At 43.7% G+C, this 22,735-nt stretch overlaps 1 protein-coding gene across 8 annotated transcripts in view; it reads right to left on the bottom strand.

Moving 5' to 3' along the window:
- Positions 1-22,735, bottom strand: part of IRAG1 (inositol 1,4,5-triphosphate receptor associated 1) — a 133,313-nt gene that overhangs the window by 4,713 nt on the left and 105,865 nt on the right. For all 8 annotated transcript variants that reach the window (XM_066365812.1, XM_066365826.1, XM_066365829.1 and 5 more), the window contains 9 exons: positions 22,688-22,718; positions 21,204-21,344; positions 20,629-20,760; positions 17,358-17,499; positions 14,292-14,341; positions 13,646-13,753; positions 10,740-10,807; positions 5,524-5,646; positions 4,130-4,264 (listed from right to left, as the gene is read on the bottom strand). In XM_066365812.1, coding sequence (XP_066221909.1) covers positions 4,130-4,264; positions 5,524-5,646; positions 10,740-10,807; positions 13,646-13,753; positions 14,292-14,341; positions 17,358-17,499; positions 20,629-20,760; positions 21,204-21,344; positions 22,688-22,718 — 930 coding nt within the window. The remainder of the gene's footprint in view (positions 1-4,129; positions 4,265-5,523; positions 5,647-10,739; positions 10,808-13,645; positions 13,754-14,291; positions 14,342-17,357; positions 17,500-20,628; positions 20,761-21,203; positions 21,345-22,687; positions 22,719-22,735) is intronic.

Here is a 22,735-nt window from a genome sequence, read left to right as displayed (position 1 = left end):
ATTTATAGTTCCAGATATCAAATGAGAGCCCTGGCTGGGTAGTTCCATTGGTTAGAGCATCATCCCGATACACAAAGGTTGAGGTTTGACCCCTGGTCAGGGCACATATAGGAACATATTGATGTTTCTCTCCCTCTCTATCTCCCTCTCTCCCCTTTTCCTCTCTCTCTAAAAATTAATCATTAAATTTTTTTTATTGAGAATATTGAGGATCACTAAATGGAAGAGATGAGAAAATTAACAGGGGATGCTTTCTAAGGATCTTGAGGCTCACATAGACAGTGAAGGATGCAGGCTATTGCTGAGTAGTAGAAAAAAGATGCTGTAGCAATTAATAAAAATGACTCAATAAATAACCTCTTTAGAAAGTAATGAGATATAATACTTAAGGATGCCTGATTCAGATGCTAAGCTAAGGCATTGATTGGTTTCTTTTCCATGTGGGAACCCTCTGATGATAATTTCAGGAACAATTAAGTAAAGCACAACAGTGAGCCCCTTAGCCAAGGTGAAATCATCTGCTGTTTACACAACTGTTGGGAAGGGAGAGCTTAGAAACAAAAGCTTGTTTTCTTTCAGCTCTATTTAGATTCTTTGGTTTCTATTTAGATATAATTGGATGATAAAAGCAGTCCTTCTTTTGGAGCTGTATTTTCATGCTCAAAACAAATTGCTACAGTGGGGAGAATGCCACTCTAACACCACCCTTATGTTGTGACACAAACTTCTTGAGCAAAGGAGAATGTCAGGATCTGGCTTTGTGACCCTTAAGTTGGTCACTCATTTTCAGCCTATAAAAGACATTAGAAATAGAACTAGATTAGAAATAGAATTCCCTTGGAAAACAAGGTTTGGTTGTTCTGAGCTCTACTTACTCCTCTATAGGGAGGGGTGAAGTTGCTTCCCTGGCACCTGGGCCGAGAAAGAGGGGCTTCAGGAATGCTGCGTGGAGAGCTCCATATGTTGCAGTAAGGGGAAGACAGTGGACTGTTGTATGTGACTCACACCTGAGAAATCTGAAGAGCAAGGATCCTGCTGAAGTGCTTTGTGGCATCAGAGTAGGGTGGCATGATGTGGAATAGTATCCTCCTAGCAATAGTGGGCCAAAGGTACATGTATTACCTCTACTGGATGTAATCAGGTAAAGAGAGCTGACATGGGATGTCATGGGTCCTGTCTGGAAGTTCTACCTAGAAGCTGAACAATGAAGGTGTACTTCCAGATGCCCAAGGACCAAGAGACAATTTTGAGTAGCCAAATGGAAGAGAAGCATTTAGCCTCATAAAGGGACCTGCAGCTGAGAGAACCTGAGCAATCGTGTGAATATGGGATGCTGTGATGAGGAGTGGTTTTCTCTGAAGGTCCCATAAAGCACCACACGGAACAAAGTCAGAAGTCAGCTTTCAACCCTTGCCAAGGCTTGAAGCCCCGCCACAGTAATACCAGTCAAGTAAGGCTTTTCCTACCCCTTAATCTAGATTCCCATTCCCTGCATTAACTGGAGAGGTCAGACACTGCATTTAGCAACGCTAGGGTGGAGGGCTGGAGTGCAAGTAGAAGAGTGAGAGAGAAGCCATGCTTCCATCTCCACTGCAGATTTCCTTCCTGGTGCAGACCAGAGCTGGGAGAGGAAAGACACTTTAACTTTATAAGAAGCTTGAAATTCTCAGTATTTCAGGGAACTGGCCATTTTATTACTGAAATGAGGTTATTCTTGGGACTTAAACTTGACCAGAGAACTCATGTTTTCTGAATTACTAGAAAAGTACAGGAATGTACCTAGTATTTTAATTCCATAGAGTAGGCTTACACAGGCAGTGGTAGAAAAGATAAAAGTTTTCTTTTGCACCTTATGAGTCTTACTTGTTCAATGTATTGCATAACGTCAGAAGATTGTGTTCTTTGTTTTAACATGGTTAGGATATTGGGTTGATTCACCCAAGTTTATTTAAGCTGATTCTCCAGAAAGTAATAATCATAACAGATTACATTATTATCTGTTTTTAAACAGAGGAGAAATTCAGACAAAAAGGCTCTAGTGTTTGTTGTTGAATCTCTTAAATAAGGAGTCAGCTGCTAGGGTTACCCCAATGTTTTTTTTAATTCACTAAGTAGGACAGGGAACTTAATGACTTCAGACCTTGCCTGATAGTGAGATGACAAAATTCATGGGAGAATCATGTTTGAATGCAGGTGCCTGCAGGCAACTGTGAGTGTAAGGAACTCAGAAGTGAATGGATTGCTTGGCATTGAAGACAACAGCTCTCAGGGTGCATCTGGCTTGGGTCACAGTTGAGGAAGAGAGCCCTTAATTTTGAGTGGGAAGTTTATATGAAAGCAGTGTTGGTCAACATGGAAAAGGTGATTCTCACTGCTGGACCTGAAATGGTGAAGCTACACGCCCCTGTGCCAAAGGACAAGGACTCTTCTGAGGGCTATGCCAATGTCTGATATCCACCTAAGGGAGAAGCATGTACCCAAGACCAAAAGTAAATGGGAAAGGGAGCCAAGGTTGGAGGGAGAACGAGGCCTCAGGGTCAGTAGGATCAAGAGGACACTCTCAGATGATGGATGCTAAAGGCGGCCGTTTCCTTATGCTGCTGCCCAGGAGCTGTAAGGAGAGGAACTTAGGCACAGCCTTATCTTCCCTGGAGTTTCATGAAATGGGAGGAAGCCGCCAGTTGTCTAAAATCAAATTAGCTAGATAAGGATCCCGGCCTTGTGCTTTATAATCCAGACTGTTTATATTCCATGTCCTCTCTCTGTTTAGTTCCTTTTTGTTCTTTCTAGTGTTTGGAAATGTTAGAAGCTCCAGCCTGTGTTAGCTATATTGAAGGGAGTCAAATGAAGAACTCCCTTGTTCAGGCCTGGGCTTGAGAGCATTCAAGGGAAGGAAGACATTGTGGTGGTCTATAAAAAAATAAGAGCAGAGGACCCCAAGAGAGAGAAGACATAAGAGAATAGGATCTACTGTCTTGAGTATGGGCTTTGCTTCCATTGCTGAAACTTGGGGGTTCTCTCACTAGGAGAGCTGGTGCATCCTAGCACAGGTTTGTTCTCGATGGTGAAGCATTTTCTCCAGCTCTCCTACATAGCTCTTCCCTGGAACACTGGCGTTAACTCATGTGGGCTGAGACCTTTCACTCTGGTTGAATCTTCTACCAACTGGGCTCTACTGGTTGTTCCTATGTGCTTTGAAGCATATTTAGCTCACATCTAATCTTTATTGTATTACCTTTTTTGTTACATGCTTGTGGTTTCCAGAGTCTCTCAACAATGAGGCATAGACACATACCCTGTCCCAAGTTTAGCAGCTAATTAGATAATTAATCATTTTGGCTGGAGCCATTCTCAAGTTAGGATGGCTCAGGAGTATAAAAACAAAGATTTTGGAGAAGTGTTCCAACTTTGCTGTCACCACACTTTAAAACATCAAAGTCAAGAATTCTGGTTTGAATGTATTGAGACAATAGGATAGAATATATGAAGTTGGGGCTATCAGGATCTATATGTTCAGGATCACTACTACCTTTACATATTATATACGTTTTTTCAGATTTAGAGAAAAATACACTTGAAATATTTTAAAGTCCCTATGTGTTTTCAATCCAATGTAAAACACTGTCCAGATGACCAAGCTTGTTTAAGCAGCAAGGAAGGGTCCTGTTGTAGACTCACTTTTGCCACCAAGCTGAGTTTATCCCTTATACTCATCTGTTCTCTGTGCCCCTGTTCTTGTAAGAAACCCCCTCTAGAGCCTCAGGACACCTCCCTTAACCTTGGATCTTCCATGTGGATGGCTCAAAAAGGGAGCTAACTGTGGCTAAGCTAGGAGGGACTCCAGTCAGGGTCCTTGCAGTTAGTTCCTCGGTTCCTGATTACAACCCCCCTCCCCCCCACACACACACACCCTGCACCTCTGACCTCTCAGCTATTATAAACACCCCGTTGTTAACTGTTTTGGCTCTTTGGGATTTTTGCTGCCTCCTCCCCCAACACCACTGCTTTCTTGGTTTCTACTGGCTGCTTATTTGGGCCATAGGCCCACTGGTGCCATGGACTGGCACCTCCAGAGATGTTGTGCAATTAATCAATTGTGACCGATTTCAGCAATGGCAAGGGCTCCAACCTGTTTCTCTGTTCCTTTCCCTCTTTCTCAGTTTCTTCTGCCTCTTCTGTTTCCTCAGGACTCTCATTCTTCTGTTCTTCCTCCTCCTCTTTTAGGTCTTGAAGCTCTTTGGACTTCTTAAGACCTTCCTGGTATCTGGAAGGCAAAAAGGAACAATTGAGTCTGAAGAGACCAGGCACGGAGCACCCTTTCCTGAGGTCCTACAGGAGGGGACTTGAGCACCTCCAGGAATTATACACTTCCTGTGGTTCCACACAACAGGAAAAAGCTGGGAAGCTCCACTGAATCACATGGCTCATGTCAGTACAATTTCCCCTCGCTCTCCAGTCATCCTTCCTGTTTATGAAAATGTGACAATACTGAGAGGGGAAAAATGTGACTGGGATCTTGTCCTACAAAACATTCAGTGGGGTTGAGATTGCGTTTGTTTTTTATGTAACCTTGGCACTTCAGCTTCTCACCTGGAAAATGGAGAGGGTGTCACTCATCTCACAGGGGGTTGGAAGGTTTTGAGGAAGTGGCAGGCATGCAGCTGCCTTAGAGAGGTACTCAGTAAATGTGTACAAAGCCAATGGAGGCATTTACCTTATACATACTGAGTACAGAGGACAGCTGTGGGTTAAAAGACAGGCTTTCCAAGAGGAACCCTGTGGATTTCCTTCTCCCAGGATCAACATTACACTGAATATGTCCTTTCTGCTCATCTCACAGCTGAGGGTTTATGGCCAACACAGACTGGCTGGGGCAACCCCAGCACAGTGGTTGCGGCTGCTACCCAGAAGCCCACAGTTTCAGACCAGTGGGAAGCTGTGTCTCCCTAGGAACCATGGGGAAAGAAGCTCAGGGTGCGATGCATGATCAGAGGATATTCTGAACCTGGGTGAGCTTGGGCCCTGATTTGTAGTTTGTCCCATTGATGATTGACAAGCCAGAGTTGCTACTGAAGGGGCCAGCTGGAAGTTGAGGGGACTCCAGTATACAGGAAGAAGGAAAGGCTGAGGCAGTTGTAGCAAGCAGAGTTGCAGTTGCTTCTGGGCATTTTTGGAAGTGACATAACTGCTCTGGGTACTCAGGAAGCCTTAGGCACCACCAAGAGGAACCCACCCAGAGCCCTGAATTTTCAGATCATTCTGGGAAGTAACATTCTGGTGGCTTTTTGCCTAAAAAGAGGGCAGTCTTGTTATTGTCTGAGCACACCCTCTTGCCCTGCTTCCTTCTGTCCTTCCTGTGGAACAGCACTGCTCTTTCCTCTGTGGTTCCTCACTGAGACAAGGAGGGGAGGTCCTGGGGCCACTAGTTGCTGCCCTGAATCCTCTAAGGGACAGGAAAAGCCCGTGGGAAGGTATCTTCTGAGACCTGCCTGGTGACCTCAGAGTGGCTGAAGTCTGACTCACCTCTGCTTGTTGTATGCTTCTTCCTCCATCCTGGCCTTAGTCTCCTGGCTAATCTCCTCCAGACAGCTCAGAGTTGGCATGGGAACAGAAGCTTCACAATCTGGGTCCCCATTTGTTTTTCCACTAGTGAGAAAAGGGAAGTACAGGGCGTCCTTTCAGGGACAGATAGGGCATCTGAAAACCAAACCATGTCTTTGGCCTGATTCCTCATTGGAAGTGAGGAAACTCCTTGGATTGAGTTCATTTCAATCTTTCTATGTTGAGACAAGACTTATAATGGTTTAGTCCATGAATCCTACCTAGACCCCCAAACCTCAAATAATGCATCAGTGTTCCCTTTTCCTCATGCTCCCAAATTCACCTTTATTCATATTTTAAGAGGTGTTGTAGATAGACAGACAGCTATTGAAACTTGACAGCACCAAGATGAGAAAGATAGAGGCAGACCAAAATGTTCAAGGTCATTCCATTCCTGTGTCCTGCTTTTGTTTCATTCATTTAAATATTTACCAAATACTGACTGGTCACAGGCATCTTGTAATATGCTGGGGATACATCAAAAAAATAAATGATCCTTGCTAAAACAAAGCTTAGAAGGGAAAAAAGATCCCCCCAAAAGGAAAAAACTAAGTAATTCATGACAAGTTTGATAATTTTTATGATAGAAATAAACTCTATACAGTGACAGAAAGTGATGAGAGAATCTGCTTAGACCAAGTGGTCAGAAAGGGCCTGAGGTGGTGTAACTGCAGAACAGACTTAAAAGATGAGAAGTCAGTTATATGTATAACAGAGGGAAGATCAGTCTAGGTAGAGGGTGCAGGATATATGAAGACCCTGAGACACAAAAGATGCAGAGATGTTTGAGGACCTGAAAAGAGGAAGTGAGGCAGGAGTTAATTTTTGGACAAGAGGCACTCAAGTGGAGATATCAAGTAGGTGGTTGGATATACCAAAGTGAGTTAGAGATGAGCTCTAGGCTGAAGAAATTCATTTAGCATCATCACAATGTAGATGATACTTAAAGTGAGGGGAATGGGTAAGGTTGTCTAGGGAGACAGTATAAATAGAGATGAGAAGAAGACCCAGGACCAAGCCATCGGCATCGCTGCCCTCAGCTCAGGTAGAGAAGAAGGAGTGACAGAGGAGACTGAGAAGTAGCAGGCAGAGAGGTGGGAGAAAACTCAGCAGAGCATAGAGTTCTGGGGGCAGAGAGAGGAGAGCATGCCAAGGAGGGAGAGGTGTCTATCACACACACACTTGATAGACCAAGTCAGATACGTGCAAAGTGACTCTTAGAGTTAATAATACGAAGGTCAAGAGGCACTTTGATGAAATGGTGGAAACCAAAGACAGATTGGAATGGGCTTACTAAAGAATGGGAGGTGAGAAAGGAGAAGACATAGACACAACAATGTGACTAAGAAGGGAAGTGGAAGAGTGTGTTGGGGGAATACATAATTAAAGAAGTGGGTTAAGCGATTGAAAGCACATTTAAATGTGGACAGAAATGATCCATTAGAGGAGATGGGAGAAAGAGAATAACCAAAGGAACAAATTCTCTAAAAAGGGAAGCAGAGACAGACCTTTAAAAGATTGAGAAACTTTTCCTTGGCAGATTGTAGGTTAGGGATCTGGTGAAGGAAGATGAGAGGGCTACTATCTGATAGCTTAAATTTTCTCTATAAGTGGAAGACAAAGTTATCTATTGAGAATGAGAGATAGAGAGGCCTAGGAAGGTATAAGAGAGGAGAAGGCATAAAAGAGTCATTGGGGTGGGGGGAGGATAAGCATGTTAGAAAATCATAGTAGGGTGGAGCCCATTTGAGGTATGGGATCACAAGTTTAAAGGAAGTATGCTGATAGGTATGCCTTTTCTATAGATCAAGCAGCCCTCCTAGGTAACCAGAATCCCAGGGGGAGTCATCTCAAGGAGGAACTCTCCAACAAGGCAGAGAGTGAGCAGAGCTTTCCAGCCAGGACTCAAAAGATCACGGTTGCCATCTGGCCAACCCCTCAGACAGGCTTTATGAGTGCGGCTTATATCTTCCCTCCTTATTCTTGGCATCAATCAGTTTCTCATCTGTTAGTTTTCATCAGACATTGTAAAATTTACATTTAATCAAGCTGGAAACCAAAACCCATTGTGAACAAAAAAATAACACTCTAAAAATATCAGCTATTCATAACATTTCTCCTTTTGCAAATTACATTATCAGCTCCCTTCTATGTGACCTTTGCCTAATGTGCAGTTTCCTATTTGTTCAAACAACTGGAAAAAGAGCAGAAAAACATAACCACAGCCAAGGGCAGGGAAAATAATTCTTTTAAATAAATTTATTATTAGAAATAAAATATCAGAGCTTTAATATCTTTTTTCTACAGCTGCCAACCTTAGAGGTTGATGATCAACATGTCTGAAGGAGGGCAGTGTAATCTGGAGGAAAAGAACCTGCTTGGAGCAAACATGGGTTCAAACCCCAGCTCCAACAGATGCAAATTACTTAATTACCCTGACTTTCAGATTGCTCAACTGTCAAATGAGGATAATAATATATATATCTGAAGGTAGTAGTGTAAGAATTAATGAAAAATATAAGTAAACTTTCTGCAATATGGTACATAGCAAATAATATTAATTATTATTAGTTATGCAGTAAATTTATTAGTAAATTTTGGGAGCAATCTGAGGTTCTTCTGAACTTGACCCATAAAAAAATCCAAGCTGTAAGTTACCTGGTGATCATTTACATCTTCAAGAGAGAACCTGATATAGACGACTCGGACACTTTAGAAGCAGTGGAACCCTAAATGTGACTTTAAAGTATGGTAAAACTGACATAAAGTCGCTTTACTAAATTTCTCAAATGTGTGTATATTGTGTGCCTTAACACACTATACTGTGTGTTATACTTGCTGACCAAGTGATGGTAAATAAAATTTTCACTGTCCTCAGGTTAATGCTCTGTAGAGAATAAAACTTTTCCCTACTAGAACCAGGAAACACATTTCAACGACTTTTTAACATGTGGGTCTTCTGTGCAGGGCCCTGATCTCACAGGCTGATCACCTTGTTCAATTTAATTCATCTATGGGGCTTTAGTTCTTAACATGCTTTCACACACATTCTCTCACTTGACCCTTCCAATGAGCTAGTATTTATCCTATGTATCAGGCCCTGTGCTAAGATCTCACTTAAGACATTAAGATAAATAATACTATTGTTCTCAGTTTGACAAACAAGAAAACCGAGACTCAGTGAAGTTAAATAGTAAATCAGCCCGAGATCACACAATCAGTGTTTGGTGCAGCTCAAATTTCATCCTATGCAGTTCTGACATTTGCCCATTCTCTTGACTGCCCTATACACAACCTGTGTGGGGGATTATCCCATCATAAAGATGAGAAACCCAAGCTCAGGTTGAGTAAGTGACTTGCCTAAGTTCACAGTATTGGCAGTTGGTGGGCCTGGCTGGGACTCTCTCCTTGGTCTTCTAACTTTATGTCAGAGTACACTTTCCACATCTCATTGAGCTTTCCTTTTCAACAGAAGTCTTTTCCTGGGGCTCTGAGCCATGTGGGGCTCCAGGGAACCTGATGAATGAAGCCATGCCTGCTCTTAGGCTGGGCCATGGCTTGTAATGTGGCCCTTCTTTTAAAGGTTGGTAGGTTAGAGTGAGAGATGAGCTAGAAGAACGTTTGGTTTAATACTGGGGGTAGGATGAGTAGTAGGGGAAGCACAGTTTGTGAAAAGTTTGCTGTTATATCCTGGCCTCTAGAATGAGTTTATAGTTCCTGAAATATCTTTTCCAACTACCTGGAATTTTCTCCTTGTGTATCTTTAAGACTCAGCTAAAATACCTCCTCCTCTGTGGAATATGTCAATGTTTCCCCCTCTCCCAAACCATGTGGTTAAAGTTTATCTCTCTCCCTCTGTGCCTTCCTTATACTTCTGTTATAGCATAACTTGAAGATAGGGAGGTTTTATGCTTCATATACATGTGCATCCCTCCATGTGACAGTGATCTCAGTGAGAGAGACTGTGTTTGAGTTAGAATGGTGTGACAGGTTTGAGGTTGATATACTGAGAGGGGAGAAAAACAGGCTTAAGTCTGGGGTGTGGAGCTTGGGAATTTGTACTGAAAAGTGGCCCAACATAGACATTCCTTACCCAGTCAAGCAAAAACTATTCTAACAGCAATAAAAAATAAAGGACTAAAACTGTCTCAAGGCAAGGAAGAGGAAGAATAGAGGTGTTGTGTTATACCAAGTGAGGAAAAGACACAAGGGGAACGTTCTGAGAGGTGGCAGCTGTGATCCAGATGTTTTCCAGCAAGCAAATGAACAAATTTGAAAGGCAAGTTTAAACTCCCCTGAGTGTACAGAAACAGCCTGCCTTCCTTTGGCTGAGGATGAAAAGACCTACAAGTTGCATAGATAGATGCCTAGAAAAGTTAGGCATAGCAGACACTGTTGGTTGCCTATCCAATACTCATCTCCTTCCTACTTCCTAACTGCAACATGATTTTGTTTAAAAATTTATTCTTCTTTACAGAGCCATTTGGCTTCATGGAGAGCTGGCCCTCTCTTTCCAATCAGGGGATAGTTTAAGATCATGATGACAATCCCAGTCCCAAAGTCTGTGGTTAGTTTAGAAAAGGACCGTGTTCCAAAGCTGCCAATGAGATAAGAAGGTTTCTGGGTTCATTTTTAAGAAAGAAACATGGGAAAAGATGGTCCTTTTTCCTCTAGATATTGTCATGTCTAGATAGGATACTGGGAACAAGCAGCCATTTGCCACAAGCCTGCTGGTGAAGTCAATGTAAAAAGTGGGCAGAAGTAAGGAAATTGTAGAGATGCTGAGCTGGGTCCTGCTGTACCACACCTGGAGCAGCCACTCCTCGGGACTTAGTTAAGCCCCTTTGAGTGGGGCTTTCCTGTATCTGTAGCCCCCAGAGTCCCAACCAACAGAAGAGGCTTCCATCTCCACTGGGCTCTTCTTAGAGGATGGCATCCTGGACCTAAGCCACAGCGTCTTCCTGGCCCAGGAATTTTGCTAACTGAGTCTGAAATCTTTGTGGGTCTCAGCATCCCACTTATTTCCTCTAGACATTAATTTGCTTTCTATTACATTTGGGGAGTGAGGATGGAAAAGATGAGTTGGGGAAGTTTTCCTCAGAGATCCCCAAAGTCCAGAGGAAAATCGACAAACTTACTTTTCCAAAAGTGCAGGCAGTGCTGAGGTGGCAACAGGTAGATTGCTTTTCCCATTAGGTGATTCCGACTGAATAGAAAACAGGAGACAGAGAATTGAGGATTAGCCAGGAAGGAAGAAGCCAGAGCCGCTGGGTGTCTGATGGTGCTGGGGGTAGAGAGGCTGCTGCCCCTCTTCTCTCCCTTTCCTCACTCTGCACACTTTCTGCTCCTCATCTGAAACCAGGCACTGGCCTGTCCCTAAGGCCTCCTCCATCCTTTCCTCAGTGTTCTTGCCCTTGGGGGTACATGCAACTTGCAACTTTTCCTTTTTCCCTCTTCCAAGTTTTGTTGGGTGAAGAGAAGAGCTTACATTTGAGGCTCTGTTATGAAGGGGAGCCATCAGTTTTTCTCTGTCCCCTGTTTATTGACTTGGACTAAATACCAGTGGGTCTCCAACCATACACAAGCCTGAAGGTCCCTGTGGATATAGATTCATACAAGCACCTTGCAGCCCTAGAGATATAGCTTCAAGCACAATTCTCAGAAGATGCCTGTCCTTACTAAAAGCTCAGGCCACCATAAATTTCTCCATAATAAATTCGCTGGGATTACCACAATGTTTTGTTGCAATGGATCTGATTTAAGCAATGATCTAAACCACGGGTAGTCAACCTTTTTATAACTACCACCCACTTTTGTATCTCTGTTAGTAGTAAAATTTTCTAACCACCCACTGGTTCCACAGTAATGGTGATTTATAAAGTATGGAAGTAACTTTACTTTATAAAATTTATAAAGCAGAGTTACAGCAAGTTTAAGCATATAATAATAATTACTTACCAAGTACTTTATGTCAGATTTTCACTAAGTTTGGCAGAATAAATCTTTATAAAAAACTTACTATAGTTAAATCTATCTTTTTATTTATACTTTGGTTGCTCCGCTACCGCCCACCATGAAAGCTGGAACGCCCACTAATGGGCAGTAGGGACCAGGTTGACTATCACTGATCTAAACTCTGGCTGCATAGTAGAATCACCTGGGGGAGGCCCTGGTCGGTTGGCTCAGTGGTAGAGCATTGGCCTGGTGTGCGGGAGTCCTGGGTTCGATTTCCGGCCAGGGCACACAGGAGAAGCATCCATCTGCTTCTCCACCCCTCCCCCTCTCCTTCCTCTCTGTTTCTCTCTTCCCCTCCCGCAGCCAAGGCCCCATTGGAGCAAAGTTTGCCCCGGCGCTGAGATGGCTCTGTGGCCTCTGCCTCAGGCGCTAGAATGGCTCTGATTGCGGCAGAGTGATTCCCCAGATAGGCAGAGCATCGCCCCTGATGGGCATGCCGGGTGAATCCCGGTTGGGCGCATGTGGGAGTCTGTCTGACTGCCTCCCCGTTTCCAACTTCAGAAAAAAACAAAACAAAACAAACAAACAAACAAACAAAAAGAATCACCTGGAGGAGATTTTTTGAAAGTACTGACCCAGTCAAGAATTTGGGGATGGGCCAGGGCATAGAATGTTTAAAAAGTAACCCACATCATTTTAATGTATATCCCTGGTTGCCAACCCCTAGCCTTAAGGAACATATATATTTGGAAACCACATTTGTACACTTAGTATAGTATAGGAAATAGGTCCTATAAAACATACTAAGTAGCCTTTCCTAAATTCCTTTTGTTAAAAAAAAAAATTAGGCTCCTTTGTTTTAGTGGATGATTTGGTAGTTTATGTTGATTTCAAAGATGATTGAAATGTTCAAGGCAGAAAGTCGTGAGAGAAGTTTAAGAGTCATTGCTACTTATTGGCACAATAGAGTGTGAATCTACCTATTGCTCACACCATCAGATGTTTCCTTTCAGAGGTACTGCTAGTCATAAATGGGGGCAAAGAGAAATAACTGGTGAAAGAATTACAAGTTTTAGATAGGATTAGCTTGATTCACAAACACCTGGGATCTGGAAAATATTTTGCTACATAGAGACTGTCTTTGTTTAAAAAATTTGGAATGGATTTTCCTTTGATTATAAGTAATGTATTTTTATTATAGAGGCATAAAAAGGCATCAAGAAAATAAAAATCACCTGTGATTTTACATTGCCCATAAATAACCACTATTAATAGTTTTACATATGCTTCTCGAATTTTCTATCCATACATAAAAAGTCATTTTTTAAAAAAACTACAAAACATAATTACACTGCATATACTATTTCCTTATTTATACTGTTTTTAATTGCTTTTTGCTAATAATTATGAAAATTTTTCATATCATTAAATATAGGGTGGGGAAAAAGTATGTTTAGAGCTGTGAGTATGTGACACAGAGTTTATTCTTGTATTATTATTTATTGAATATTGTGCTATTTTCCACACAAACAACTGCAAACCTACTTTTACTACACCCTGTATTTATACTCTAATCATTATTTTTAGCAACTACACAAGAACTCCTAATAGGGATGTCCATAATTTATTTAACCAACCTCTTATTCATGGATATTTGAGTAGTCCCCAGTTTTTCATTGTTGTAAACAATGTTGCAATGAATTGAGGCAGGATAACATTGGATCTAAGAATTCAAGCTTTAGCATCCAAGAGCCGATGGTTCACAGCTCAGCTCTCCCACTGCACAGTGCAACCTTCAGCCATTTAAGCCCATTGCAGAGTGGGACAAAATCATAATGGGTTGTGGTCTAAGCATAAAAAAGGATACCACTTGTAATGAACACTCTTGGAGCTGCTTAAGGATTCTGAGCCATTTTCTCAGGGCAGTGAAAGATATGGAGCCTGGTCTACGTGGGGCTTTTTAAGCCCAGAGCCCAGAATTTGTGCTGGGAATGTCCTCATCTTGTTGACCCTGTCCCCATCTAGGTCACCTCCATACTAGTAAGGAATAGGTCAAATAGGGCCGGTAGGCAAGCGTCATCATACTCACCAGGGCTGGTAAGGAAGGGATGGGTGATGAAGTTGGAGGCTGACTGGGCAGGTTCAGGGCATTAAACTTGGGAACGACGGCGACGCTGACTCTCCGACGGGGCATGTTCTGTAGAAAGAGAAGTGACCAGGACCACTGTCATGGAGGAAGCAGCACTTCCAATTCAGAAAGGTCCTGAAAATGCCTACTTGTTCCTAATGCTGTAATAACATTCACTGGATATTTTGACTTTGGGGTAGTGATGGTGGCGGGAGTTGGTGTGGAGAGAGTAGCCCAAATTGACACAAATATTCTGTTAAGTGGTAAGTGATGTCTCAACATGTTTCTATTTTAGCTTATTAAATCCTGAAGAAATAAAACAGAAATGACCCCCAGTCTTTGGGTAACATCCTGGATAGTGTATGAAAACTATAGCAATAGCGGGGTTTATGCATCACTTCATGTTCTTTTAAGGGATTATACAGTCAGGAAAACCATGAGCAAGAGAAGGCTGGAGGGTGAGCTAACAGCTGTAGGGAGCTGAATCAGAGACTGTCCAGAGGTTCTCTGCCACCCATGGATCCAAGACTGAGTGATCTCCTGGGTGACTGTGGAAACTTCTGTTGTACTTCCTCTGGGAGCCCTGGTCTTCCCTGAACATTCATACCTTTCCCAGAGTGAGGGACATGGACCGTGCTGTGCGAGGAACCCCGTCTTCTGCAACAGGAGGGGACAGAGAGGAGAACTCAGATTAGTTTTCAGAGTAGGCTCTCGCAGGAAACAGTCAAAAGCTAAGCCACGATATCAATGGGCCAGAAGCCCCAATGTCGTGCTGTTTTCGGATTCTCCGCATATTGCATCGCCACCTCTATTACGACATGCACTTTGGCGACAGGCACTTTTCCTATGAGGAAGGAGAAAGTATTTTTTTCCTATTAGATTCCAGGGCAAAACAAACGTCCTTGATTTCCTTATCTGCTGTTTGGTGATTGATTTTTTTCCCTTGTCCAAGTTCTGTGTAAAGGTACAGATCTTAGAAAGTCTTAACTTTCTATGGGAGTCTCAGAGTCAGCTCTCTCTGCCATGGGTGTCCAAGGCCTCACCTCAGATGCGTGCAAATGCAAAAGCCCAGGACCCAGATCATTGAGGCTGACTCTTGTCCAAAGAGGCTGCAGGATCAGCTTGGTTTCAGTTCTCTTTCCTTTTTTTGTATCTGAGTACTTCAATTTCTTTTGTAGATTCAGCTATTCTCTTAGACTAATGTTTGCTTTATTTTATCCTGCTGAGAGTATTTGTGGTCAAAGAGTTTTCAAGTTTTCTAGTCAGCCAAAATAGCAGAACCAGAAATTTTTCTTTATATATGAAGAGTTCATATAAATTATTTAAATACCAACCTTACAAGTGTGCAAAAGATATAATTTGAGAATTTATGAAGATAGAAATACAAATGTCAAGTACATTTGAAAAGGTAAAGAATACAAATTAAAAATATGAGATGAGTTACAATTTTGACAGATCAAAGCCAAAGATATTTTCAAATAGAAAGGACAAGAATGTCAGTGGCATTACAATACTGTAACCCATTACATGGAAATATCAACAGGTTATTTGAAAAAGAATTTGCTTTAACAGCCTTATATCTTTTCACTTACCTTGAAATCACAGATAGTTTTATTTTACTGTAGTCTTCAGAGTCTTGGGCAAAGACAGATATTTCCAGAAGTCGTGTAAAGGCTTATAAACACACACTCTATATTAGGGAGCAGTCATAGCATATCTGACAAACCCTCCTGGGTGGGTGCTGGTCCCTCTGCGCCAGCCCAGCTGAGGGAAAGCTTACCTCTGTCACAGCACTGGCTACCCTGCCCTGACCTCCCAACCAGTGTGGAAGTTCCTATTGGGAAAGGGCTGTGTGCCCTTATTTCTGTACTCCAGGATCCTGGGGGCACGCCAGGGGTGCTCAATAAACAGCTGTAGAATGAATGGGTAACTGCTCATTTCATAAATCTTGGCTGAGGTGGTTCACAGAGGACATTGCACTTTGCAGGACCATAATGTGAGGGCCCATGTATAGGATTTCTTTGATGGCAACTTCCCCAACTCCCAACACTGAAAGAGACAGTTTGTTAGAGGCCCAGATGCATATAGGTCAGGAACGTTGCTGCCAACATCCACAGCAGACAGTCAGGAGCTTGTGTGCACTGCCGTTGGACTCTGGGAAGTGTCACTAATATTCCCCAGGAAACTTGTGAAACCTCCTGTTTATAAAGGTTTCTCCATCTGTTTTAGTCTCTGTACTTTCCCTTCTCCTGCTCTTGCTAATGGATGTTTGCATTCCACAGGGATTCCTGTTGCTAAAATGCCTTTCTGTTCCTGCTAACACCGTCATCAGCCGGAGCCTAAACCCTGGCAGTTCGCAAGGAGGTAAGTTTTGTTCGAAGGCACTGCCCTCCTTCTGGACTGCTTCAAGAGCCTCCTCCCTTGTCTCTCCACATCTCTACATTTACACTGCCCTCACACATTACCCACTCTGAAGTCAGGCAAACACTATTTAATTGAATGTATTGGGGTGACACTGGTTAACAAAATTATACAAATTTTAGCTTCTGTACACTGTATTGTGTTCAGCGCCACAAGTCAAGTTTCTATCCACCACTACTTATCCCCCCATACCTTCTTCCCCCAAGCCTCCCTCTGGCAATCAGCAACTGTTGTCTGTGTCCATGCATTTTTCAGACAAATCTTCTAAAAATACAGTCTGATAATGTCAGGTGATGTCAACTCACCAGTGCCTAAGGCACAAAGGCCTGGCTTGTGGCCCTGGCCTACCAAGTGTGACCTTCAACCTGTCATTATCGTACCCCAACACTGCAACCACATCAAACTCTTCCGTATTCTTCCCAACCCACCCCGTACCTCGGTCCATGCTGTTTACCCCACCTGGATGTATTTTTCCCTTTTGCCTGGAGAAGTCCTATTTTTACTATAAAATACTACCCAGACACCATTTCTCTGTACAACTTTCCTTGATTGCCTCACGCAGAATCAGCTGACACCTCCTCTGTGCTGCTCCAGCAATTTTATAGAACATTTTTTAAAAAGGAGTATTTCTTTAAAACATTCGTCTTGTCCATAAGTCTGCTATTTATCTCGGCAACATCTCCTTAAGCCAGGCTCTCACTCATGCTGCACGGCCCAGACTTCTGCTTTCATCTGGACCGCTGTACTGGAAGCTTCGTGGGATTCCCTGCCTGGCTTTGCCCCAGGAATGGCCTGGCTTTACAGTCGGAGGGAATCTTCTAAACTCCATGAGCATGTCACTTCCCTGACTGAAGTCTTTGTTTGGATCCCTAATGCTTTCCAGAATAAAGTCTAAATTCTTTAGTATACATGGCCTAAAAGGGCGCCCCAAAGCCAAAGGATCTGGGGTCTGTCATTTCGCAAAGTAGAGTGAGCTCTCGCAGCCTATGGGCTTCATTCATGTCAGTGGTCAGCTGCTCTGGTTAATTGTGTCAGGAGTCACTTTGGGTCCATTCATGTTTTCTGATTCCAGGCCCCTGGCTCACTGGAGCAGCTGCTGCAAAGCCCTTGTGGACAGCATTGGGCAGAGGCAGTGAACATTGCTCCACTTGACCGAGGTCCTGGGGCAGCTCTGATAGGTGCGAGCTCAGCCTAGAGACATCAGACACCCACACTTCAGGCCCAAGGTGAGGGCAGGACCCAGGTTCCTTACCAGAGGGGCCACAGCTGCGGCTTGAATTCTGATTCGCCAGTTTTTTAAATTCCATGAGCTCCGCATGGTCTTTCTCATACGTCCTCTTCAGGTTCTCCACATACTGCATCATCACCTCTGTTGCCTTTGACATGCGCTTTTCCTGCAGGGGAGGAGAGTGTGAATATGTGGGCCTTTGGAGGAAGGGTCATTGGCACTTATTTGCAGAGTCAGGATGCATGGACCAATCAGACGTGACTCTGCCCTCTAAGAGTTTGCTGTCTAGCAGGTGAGCTGAGAGGGGATGGCAGGCACCTTCACTTGGAGAACAAGAACAAACACAGCCACATGCCTCAGGTGATGGCAGGTGGAAGAGGGTCATCTCTGCTCACGGAGAATGGGGCAGGGAGGTTTCATGGAGATGGAGTGAAGTGGCTGTAGGGTATGGGCAGCATCTGGGCACTTAGATAGGGACAGAAGGGACAAAGAGTGTTCAGGTCAGGGAACTCCAAGAAGAAGGGTCCAGAGACAGGGAACCATAGGGCTTATATCTAAGTAGAGGATTTATTCTCCAAACAGGAATTCTTTGGAGAGCATAAAGGAGTGCTATAAAGAATTATGCTCGGATCAAAGACCCAACTATAAGACCTGAAACAATATACATAGAAAAACATAGGTTCTGAACTTATGAATGTTGACTTTAGAGAGAATTTTATGAATTTGACCACAGAAGCAAGAGAAATAGAGGCAAAAATAAATAAATGGAACTATATCAAACTAAAAGCCTCTGCACAGCAAAAGAAACCATTAACAAAACAAAAAGGCAACCAACCAAATGGGAGAAGATATTTGCAAATGATACCTCCAATAAGGGGTTAATATCCAAAATTATATAGAGAACTCACAGAAGTCAATAATAAAAAACAAACAATGCAATAAAAAAAAAGTGGGCAGAAAACCTGAACAGACACTTCTCCCAAAAAGACGTACCAATGGCTAACAGGTGTATTGAAAGATGCTCATCTTCACTAGCTATAAGGAAAATGCAAGTCAAAACCACAGTCAGGTACCAACGCATACCTGTTAGATTGGCCAGTATCAAAAAGACAAGCATAACAGGGTTTGAGAGGCTGTGGAGAAAAGGAACCCTCATTCAGTGCTGGTGGAAATGCCAAGTGGTACAGCTCCTACGGAAAACAGTATGGAGGTTCCTCAAAACTTAAGACTAGAGCTACCATATGACCTGGCAATACCTCTGCTGGGCATCTACATGAAAAATTTGGAACCATTTGTTTGTAAAGATATATGTACCTCTATGTTCAATGCAGCATTATTCATGGTAGCTAAGACATGGAAACAACTTAAGTGTCCCTCAATAGAGAATTGGATAAAGAAGATGTAGTACATATATACTATGGAATACTACTCAGCCATAAGAAAGGATAAAACACTGCCATTTCCTACAAAAGGATGGATCTTGAGAATATCATGCTAAGTGAAGTAAGTCAGATAAAAAAACAAAACCATATATTTCACTTAGATGTGGGATATAAAACAAAAGGCAACAAAGGAACTAACAAAACAAAGAAACAAAAACTTACATACAGACAATCGTATGGTGGTTACCAGAGAGCAATGGGAGTGGGGGAGTAGAGGAGGGGAAAAGGGGTCAAATATATGGTGAGGAGAGGAGACCTGACTTTGGGTGAACACACAATGCAACATACAGATAATGTATTGTAAAATTGTACACTTGGAAAGTTATATAATCTTATTATCTAATATCACCTCAATAAGTTTAATAAACTTAAAAAAAAGAGTTATGCTGTAACAATAGTAAATAATGGGACTGTCTGGAAAACCAGGAAAGTACAGGTCATCCCACTTATGTAGGAATCAGCAAGCAGTTGAGTTTGTTCACAAGAAGTAAAGGTAGTTAGGGCTGGGTTATGAAGGACCTTGTCTTAAAGTAAGGGAGTGGCATAATCAGGCCACCAGTGGAAATGAGACTGATGGGAGTGAGACTGATGACAGTAAGTCGGGTGGACTGGAGAGAGAGGTGAGAACTGAGACTCAGAAGCTAGGGGTGGGAAGCCATTTGGAGAAAGCTGAAGACCGGAGTGAGCAACACACATGGGCCTAGAAACACGTTGGGGAGAGCCATTCAGGTAAGAAAGATTTTTTCCTGCTTATCCCCCTTGGATTCCACAGAGAGCCCAGCTCACAGCCAGCCTAGCCACAGAGGGACATGCTCAGTGGCCAAGCCCTGGGAGAGGTCCCTACAGCCAAGAGCTGAGACCAGCCACTTCCTTTGAGCTCTCCCTTTGTGGCTGCTCCCAGCTGGATGGAGTTCCTGGGCGCTGCTGCTGAGTCAGGTCTCCCCCACCCCCGCCACTCCACCCCCGGAAGATAGAGGGGGTGGGACAGCCAGTGGCTTGCTGCTGTACAAGAATTTCTGGGAGCTGTTCCCCAGAAACACCACCGATGCAAATCACGAGTCCATGGTAATAGCAGCAGTGATAATAACACCCAGATGTTTTACGAGTATTACACACAACCCTACACAGCAGATACTATTTTAAGGTGTGAGAAGCTGGAGCCCGGAGAGCCCAGTGGGGGAGGCTACTCAATGAATCCTGGTGGGGATGAGATTAGGCCTCGGGCACTCTGACCCTGTGACACCATCTGGGACCAGAGCAGTGCTCTGTGTGCTTCCGAGGACATCAAAGTGGCTGAGAGGGAGCCAGCCTGGCAGGCACCCCAGCTCTGCCACTACCAGTGCTACTACTGTTCTGAGACCTCATGTCTTTATCCAGGGATAAGGATACTTACTTTACAGAGTTCTGGTTAAACGAAACAAAGAAGTTTTTCCTGAAGCGTGTTTTGCCAGTACTAGTTCCATGGGAGTCAAATTGATATTTTGTGAGAAAAAGGAAAAGAGTGGTGGTGGCTTTTCATTTAAATACATTTGGGAAATACACAGGTTAACTAAACAGGCTTCTTCACTATAAGACTTGTCAAAGGCTTGATTATTGCGATATGCATTAGAACTCTCCAAGGAAAGAGGGGAGTATGCAATAGTTCTCACACTTAACTGTCCACAGAAAGCTTTTCCAAGGAGCACTGGAGGGTTTAGTGGTCCACCAAAAATACTCTGAAAAAAACCACAATAACGTACATAGGCAGCCAGGCCCAGAGGAAGCCGTCAGTAGTGGTATCTGTAGGTGCCACTGCTCTGTTACTGTGGGCGGAGCAGAGCCAGTCAGAAGGGCTGGGAGCTGGCAAGGCTCACCTGGCGGACAGCCCCCACCATCTCAGCCCGGCTGGAGAGGCGGGCAGCTAGACGGTGCAGGACAGCGATGTCTTCCAGGAGCTTCTGGTAGGTCTCCCGCTGCTCACAGCCTTGCCAGAGTGAGACTGAAGACTGAGGAGTGAGAAGAAACATCACCTGGGGCCCTCACAGGCTGAGCTCTGGTCCCCGTCCTATCTGCAGGGTCAGGGCTACAGCTGTTTCTGGGGACTGGAGAAGCCCGAGGTGGACACTCTCTATTTGGATGGCCTAAGAGAAGGGAATCACATCCAGGTCTCTGGACCCCAAGGAGCTCCTTTTGCCATTCCAGGTCACCCAGCCCCCTCTTGAGAAGCTCCCAAGGGCTCAGAGGCCTTACCCACTGCCCTGAGGTCATCAGGCCTTCGGGATCTCTGCCTCAGCTTCCTCCAACACTCTGAGGAAGACTGGCTCACAGTCTTGGCCTGACTTCTCATATCAGGAAGCTCTACTTGGTGACTGAGAAAGGCCGGATACCCAGCAAAGCCCTTGGAGACAGTCCCTCCTCCGAGGAGTCCCCCATCAGGCTACACAATTACCGTAATGGAAGCTTTGAAGTTTTCCAGTTCCTTCTCGGTATTCTCTTCTGTCAGATTGCGTTCCCTTTCAGCCTGGTTAATTCTAGACTCCAGAGTGTAGCTGTCATTTCTAAAGGCCAAGGACAGTTGTACAAACACGTTCTGTTGGGAACAAGAGTGTGGGAGAGGTGCTAGGAGGAGTCATTGCAGGGAACAAGGCTGCGGGTATGTTTCTCGCATGAGCATTTCACATCAGCTCCTGGGGCCAGTCACCAAAGCGGCCATGGACACGTGAAACTCTCCCTTCACAGTCACCCACACAAGGGATGGTGACATACTACCCTGAGGTCCATGCTGGGTCCTTCCCGGACCAGAAGACCTTTTTTACTGAGGAATAATAAAAGAATAACACTTTGCTTTTCCCTGAACTTCAAGAAAATAACATCCTGTATTTGAGTTTAGATAAACTTGGGCCGATACAGCTGATTTGTGTAAGCAGTTTGGATTCATGTTAGGATTTATTGTACATGGGTTTTGGTTTCCCATGAAACCACTGTACAGGAAATTTGAGATGTAAGACTTGTTGACTTAAAGCCAAATTCAAGCAGCATCTTGTCAGACTATTCCAAATCTCCCAGACAAAGGAGCTTTAAGAGCTGCCAGGAGATTAAGGTTAGGTAGAATTCTGTAAGAAGTTTTCTGGAATGAATATTCCATGCCAAAAACGTAGCCTGCATGAATGAACTCTGGAAGGTGGTATTGATTAGACATGGAATTCCTGGAATAATAGGAAGCTACTGGGGAAGGGAAATAGACAGATGGACTACACAGGAAGGAAGTAATGGCCTTTATTTTTAAAGCTTTCATTGCCCTGAGTCAGGTGGTAGCAGATTTATACAGTTGGGGTGAGATAACTGCCTGAACTTCTGAAGTTCATGTAACAAGGCCCACAGTGTGCAGAAATCACCAGACAGAGAACTGAAGGCCCTGAACTGACCCAATGATAACAATGTTGGCAATATTGAAAGCTACTCCTCACTGAGCACCTACCATATGTCAGCAGTGCTATGGATTTTATGCACCTAAGCTCATTACTCTCATAAAACCTTCCCCATAGGAACACTTATATCCATATATGGGTAAAGAGACTAAGACCAGAGAGGTCATTAACTTGTTCAAGGTGACATGTAAAACCAGGATTCAACTGTGGACTGTCTGATGCAGACTGACTCCACAGCCTGCGCTACGTTCGCCATGCTGAGTACTGCTTTGTGTCAGCATACCTCTGAGGACAGGAGCTGGCCCTTATAAACCTCCCATGGCCCATCTTCACCAACCTCAGTGGGTGGGGATTCTCTGTCCTATTTAAGCCTGAGCCCAGTTAAGTTTATCAATAATGCTCAATGGCTAACTCTCTATACCTGGGTTAGCCCCACGAAGAAAGTGTAAGTAAAACCGAGTCATGCCCTGGCTTCCTAATTTCATAAAGCGCTGGAGTCACTTACCTCGACTTCCTTTTCAGTGAGTGGAGGGGCACTGTGAAAAACAAAAGA

The sequence above is a fragment of the Saccopteryx leptura genome, chromosome 1 (genome assembly GCF_036850995.1).
Source record: "Saccopteryx leptura isolate mSacLep1 chromosome 1, mSacLep1_pri_phased_curated, whole genome shotgun sequence".
NCBI classification, from domain to species: domain Eukaryota; kingdom Metazoa; phylum Chordata; class Mammalia; order Chiroptera; family Emballonuridae; genus Saccopteryx; species Saccopteryx leptura.
The sequence above is the reverse complement of the archived record's forward strand: the minus strand, read 5'-3'. Positions and strand labels throughout refer to the sequence as shown.